At 56.8% G+C, this 6,000-nt stretch overlaps 1 protein-coding gene across 2 annotated transcripts in view; it reads right to left on the reverse strand.

Moving 5' to 3' along the window:
- The window catches only part of cbsa (cystathionine beta-synthase a), a 37,077-nt gene extending 33,123 nt beyond the window's left edge, over positions 1-3,954 (reverse strand). The window contains exons 1-2 of one of the 2 annotated variants that reach the window (XR_013499932.1): positions 3,451-3,954; positions 1,517-1,689 (exon numbers count right to left, since the gene is read on the reverse strand). Coding sequence is in view for 1 of the 2 variants with exons in the window: in XM_078233096.1 (XP_078089222.1) it covers positions 1,517-1,686 (170 nt within the window). In the remaining variant the exon portion in view is untranslated. The remainder of the gene's footprint in view (positions 1-1,516; positions 1,690-3,450) is intronic. The other variant, XM_078233096.1, reaches the window with a different exon arrangement.
- Between the last annotated feature and the right edge of the window lie 2,046 nt (positions 3,955-6,000).

Below are 6,000 nucleotides of genomic sequence, written 5' to 3' on the forward strand. Positions count from 1 at the left end.
CACTGGGGTATGGGTTCCACACACACTGACTCTCACTGGGGTACGGGTCCCACACACACTGACCCTCACTGGGGTACGGGTTCCACACACACTGACTCTCACTGGGGTACGGGTTCCACACACACTGACCCTCACTGGGGTACGGGTTCCACACACACTGACTCTCACTGGGGTACGGGTCCCACACACACTGACTCTCACTGGGGTACGGGTTCCACACACACTGACTCTCACTGGGGTACGGGTCCCACACACACTGACTCTCACTGGGGTACGGGTCCCACACACACTGACTCTCACTGGGGTACGGGTTCCACACACACACTGACTCTCACTGGGGTACGGGTCCCACACACACTGACTCTCACTGGGGTATGGGTTCCACACACACACTGACTCTCACTGGGGTACGGGTTCCCCACACACTGACTCTCACTGGGGTACAGGTTCCACACACACACCGACTCTCGCTGGGGTACGGGTTCCACACGCACACCGACTCTCGCTGGGGTACGGGTTCCACACACACCCCGACTCTCACTGGGGTACGGGTTCCACACACACACCCCGACTCTCACTGGGGTACGGGTTCCACACACACACCCCGACTCTCACTGGGGTACGGGTTCCACACACACACCCCGACTCTCACTGGGGTACGGGTTCCACACACACACCCCGACTCTCACTGGGGTACGGGTTCCACACACACACCCCGACTCTCACTGGGGTACGGGTCCCACACACACTGACTCTCACTGGGGTACGGGTTCCACACACACACTGACTCTCACTGGGGTACACACAGTAAGAAATCTCACAACACCAGGTTTATTTGGTGGCAAAAGCCACTAGCTTTTGGAGCACTGCCCCTTCGTCAGGTATGTGGAGTTCAGTTCACAAACAGGGCACATAAAGACTCAAATTCAATTTATAAAATAATGGTTGGAATGCGAGTCTTTACAGGTAATCAAGTCTTAAAGGTACAGACATGTGAGTGGAGAGAGGGTTAAACACAGGTTGAAGAGATGTGTATGGTCTCCAGACAGGACAGTTAGTGAGATTTTGCAAGCCCAGGCAAGTCGTGGGGGTTACAGATAGTGTGACATGAACCCAAGATCCCGGTTGAGGCCGTCCTCATGTGTGTGGAACTTGGCTATCAGTCTCTGCAAAATCTCACTAACTGTCCCGGCTGGAGACAATACACATCTCTTTAACCTGTGCTTAACCCTCTCTCCGCTCACATTGTCTGTATCTTTAAGACTTGATTACCTGTAAAGACTCGCATTCCAACCATTGTTTTGTAAATTGAGTTTGTGTCTTTATATGCCCCGTTTGTGAACAGAACTCCCACTCACCTGATGAAGGAGCAGTGCTCCGAAAGCTTGTGTGGCTTTTGCTACCAAATAAACCTGTTGGACTTTAACCTGGTGTTGTGAGACTTCTCACTGTGTTTACCCCAGTCCAATGCCAGCATCGCCACATTATGTCACCCTGGGGTACAGCAGTCACTCACAGAGACTGGTGGTTGTGGGGCGATTGGCTTTGTGGCTTTCCAAGATGCCAGGTACATTTACTCAGCAGGTCTGGTCTGATCCAGTCTCTTTCTGCTTTGTCCACTCCATTCATGATCTGGTGCAGAGATCCGTTCATCTCCCTGGTGTCTATTAGTGGTGATTGCATCATGTTCTGAGAGAGAAAGACAGCGTTATTCTCACAACAAACTGACTGCAACAACTCAACTCGTGGGAGGAATTGCAGCGAAATGGCAATAAATCATCGCAGATATTGGTGTTGAACGCGGAGCAGGAGCCGGACTCGCTGCTGGGGTTGGAATCACTTGTTCCCTGTCTGCAGCCTCTCACATTTCACTGTCTCGCTGCGACTTCTCCCCAGACTCTGGGCTCAGCCGCAGGGACTGAGTCACAGCCCGAAGGAGCCGCTGCTCCCGCGGGGAAGGAAAAGCACTGCCGCGGGAACCGGGGGGGGGGGGAAGTACCGGGCCGGGGGTGCCGCAGTGCCGCGGGTACCGGTACCGGGGGTGCCGCAGTGCCGGGGGTACCGGGCTGGGGGTGCCGCGGGTACCGGGCTGGGGGTGCCGCGGTGCCGCGGGTACCGGTGCCGGGGGTGCCGCAGTGCCGGGGGTACCGGGCTGGGGGTGCCGCGGGTACCGGGCTGGGGGTGCCGCGGGTACCGGGCTGGGGGTGCCGCGGGTACCGGGCTGGGGGTGCCGCGGGTACCGGGCTGGGGGTGCCGCGGGTACCGGGCTGGGGGTGCCGCGGTGCCGGGGGTACCGGGCTGGGGGTGCCGCGGTGCCGGGGGTACCGGGCTGGGGGTGCCGCGGGTACCGGGCTGGGGGTGCCGCAGTGCCGGGGGTACCGGGCTGGGGGTGCCGCGGGTACCGGGCTGGGGGTACCGGTGCCGGGGGTGCCGCAGGTACCGGGCTGGGGGTACCGGGCCGGGGGTGCCGCAGTGCCGCGGGTACCGGGCCGGGGGTGCCGCAGTGCCGCGGGTACCGGGCCGGGGGTGCCGCAGTGCCGGGGGTGCCGGTACCGGGGGTGCCGCAGTGCCGGGGGTACCGGGCTGGGGGTGCCGCAGTGCCGGGGGTGCCGCAGTGCCGCGGGTACCGGGCTGGGGGTGCCGCAGTGCCGCGGGTACCGGGCCGGGGGTGCCGCAGTGCCGCGGGTACCGGGCTGGGGGTACCGGGCTGGGGGTGCCGCAGTGCCGCGGGTACCGGGCTGGGGGTACCGGGCTGGGGGTACCGGGCCGGGGGTGCCGCAGTGCCGCGGGTACCGGGCTGGGGGTACCGGGCTGGGGGTACCGGGCCGGGGGTGCCGCAGTGCCGCGGGTACCGGGCTGGGGGTACCGGGCTGGGGGTACCGGGCCGGGGGTGCCGCAGTGCCGCGGGTACCGGGCTGGGGGTACCGGGCTGGGGGTACCGGGCTGGGGGTGCCGCAGTGCCGCGGGTACCGGGCTGGGGGTGCCGCAGTGCCGCGGGTACCGGGGGTGCCGCAGTGCCGGGGGTGCCGCAGTGCCGGGGGTACCGGGCCGGGGGTGCCGCAGTGCCGCGGGTACCGGGCCGGGGGTGCCGCAGTGCCGCGGGTACCGGGCCGGGGGTGCCGCAGTGCCGCGGGTACCGGGCTGGGGGTACCGGGCTGGGGGTACCGGTACCGGGGGTGCCGCAGTGCCGCGGGTACCGGGCTGGGGGTGCCGCAGTGCCGCGGGTACCGGGGGTGCCGCAGTGCCGGGGGTGCCGCAGTGCCGGGGGTACCGGGCCGGGGGTGCCGCAGTGCCGCGGGTACCGGGCCGGGGGTGCCGCAGTGCCGGGGGTGCCGGTGCCGGTGCCGGGGGTGCCGCAGTGCCGGGGGTGCCGCAGTGCCGCGGGTACCGGGCTGGGGGTGCCGCAGTGCCGCGGGTACCGGGCCGGGGGTGCCGCAGTGCCGCGGGTACCTCTCTCTGTCTCTGTCTCTGTTTCTCCGGTTTCCCGATCTCGGATTCGCGGAATTTCCGTTTCTTTTGTAACCAATTCAGCCCCGCCTTCCCTGGGGAGCCACTCTGATTGGCTGATTGAGAATGCGTCACAATCTATTCACCAATCAGAAAGGTGGAATCAAAACACAGGAAACTCCCAGAAAACGGAAAATTCCAGAAAAAAAATCCAAAAATCCAACTGGGAAAATGGGAAATTGTTCATTTTGGAAAAGAGGAGAATTATTTAAATGGAGAAAAACTGCAGAAAGGGACTGGGCACAAAGACAGAAAGCTCACACACAGGGACAGCACGGAATCAGGAAGGGTCATGGAATCTCAGCATGTTGTACAAGACATTGGCGACCGCTGGGCGCCACAGGGGCTGGGGTGTATTATCGACCCCGATAATCACCTTTTGGTTTGACGTTTTAAGTTTCCTTTCGACTTTGTTTTTGGTTCGGGCTGTTCCCCCCTTCCTTTTGGGGAGCTGCCCCTTTTACTTTGTCCCTAAGTTAATTTGAGTTCGTTTACTTGATTGGTGTCGAAAGAAATACAAGGCATTGGTGAGACCACAGCTGGAGCTCTGGGAGCAGTTTTGGTTCCTTTATTTAAGGAAAGATCATAGAATCCCCATAGTGCAGAAGGATGCTATTCAGCCCATTGAACCTGCACCGATAACAATCCCACCCAGATCCTAGCCCCATATATTTATCCGGCTAATCCCCCTAACCTACGCACCCCAGGATACTAAGGGGCAATTTAACATGGCCAATCCACCTAACCCGCACATCTTTAGACTGTGGGAGGAAACCTGCGCAGACACGGGGAGAACATGCAAGCTCCACACAGACAGTGACCCAAGCCGGGAATCAAACTCATGTCCCTGGAGCTGTGAGGCAGCAGCGCTAACCACTGTGCCACCGTGTCGCCCCCTTGCGGAATTATCTGCTGTTTCCAGCCTGGTTTCACATTTGATTTGAATCATTTGTTTCCTGTTTACAAACTCTCATTTCAGTGCTTCCCCTTTTCACTCAGTCAGAAACCTGAGACAGGTTTGCCACAAGGCAGCTCATTCTGCAACAACAAATAATAATGATATTATTTCATTGGAGTCAGAGAAGGTTCACTAGGATGATTGGGGTTGGGGAGGGTTTAAACTAATACGCCAAGGGGATGGGAACCTATGTAAGGAGTCTGAGAAGGAGGGAGCAAGGACAAAAACAAAAGATAGAAAAGGGAACAAGAAAGGTGAAAGGCAGAGAAACCAAGGACAAAATTCAAACAGGGGTATAGAGAAAAGGCTGGAAAATCTCAGCAGGTCTGGCAGCATCTGTAAAGAGAGAAAAGAGCTGACGTTTCAAGTCCAGATGACCCTTTGTCAAAGCTAAAAGGCATAGAAAGTGGGAAATATTTATGCTGCAGGGTGAGGGAATGAAAGATGAGCCATTGCCATAGAAACCAGGGGAAAAGACTGCTAATAACTGTCCACAGAAAGAATACAGGGTGTGAATGACCAAACGGCAGAGAAGCTGTAAGCTGTGACAGATGAACTTGTTGGGAGAGGGGGGGGGGGGAGATGGGTGGGAGAGAGGTAAAATTTAGAAAAAGGAGGGAAGACGGATGCAAAGGGGGAGAAAAGGTAAGGAAACGGGGGAAAAAGTGGGGGGGGGAAGAAAAAGAAGAAAGACAATAAAATAAAAAGTAAAGAACAGAAAAAATTAAATAAAATGAAAACAAAGGGGTCGAGGTGAGGTAGAGCTGCATCGGCAGTAATTTGCTTCTCAAAGAGGGTTACAGCATGGAAACAGGCCCTTCGGCCCAACTTGTCCATGCCACCCATTTTTTTTAACAACTCAGCGAGTCCCAATTGCTTGCATTTGGCCCATAACCCTCTATACCCATCGTACCCATGTAACTGTCTAAATGCTTTTTAAAAGACAAAATTGTACCCACCTCTACTACCTCTGGCAGCTTGTTCCAGACACTCACCACCCTCTGTGTGAAAAAATTGCCCCTCTGGACACTTTTGTATCTCTCCCCTCTCACCTTAAACCTATGTCCTCTAGTTTTAGGCTCCCCTACCTTCGGGAAAAGATATTGACTATCTAGCTGATCAATGCCCCTCATTATTTTATAGACCTCTATAAGATCACCCCTCAGCCTCCTATGCTCCAGAGAAAAAAGTCCCAGTCTATCCAGCCTCTCCTTATAACTCAAACCATCAAGTCCCGGTAGCATCCTAGTAAATCTTTTCTGCACTCTTTCTAGTTTAATAATATCCTTTCTATAATAGGGTGACCAGAATTGCACACAGTATTCCAAGTGTGGCCTTACCAATGTCTTGCACAACTTTAACAAGACATCCCAACTTCTGTATTCAATGTTCTGACCAATGAAACCAAGCATGCCGAATGCCTTCTTCACCACTCTGTCCACTTGTGACTCCACTTTCAAGGAGCTATGAACCTGTACCCCCAGATCTCTTTGTTCTGTAACTCTCCCCAACGTCCTACCATTAACTGAGTAAGT

Source organism: Mustelus asterias, chromosome 17 (assembly GCF_964213995.1).
Source record: "Mustelus asterias chromosome 17, sMusAst1.hap1.1, whole genome shotgun sequence".
NCBI lineage: Eukaryota > Metazoa > Chordata > Chondrichthyes > Carcharhiniformes > Triakidae > Mustelus > Mustelus asterias.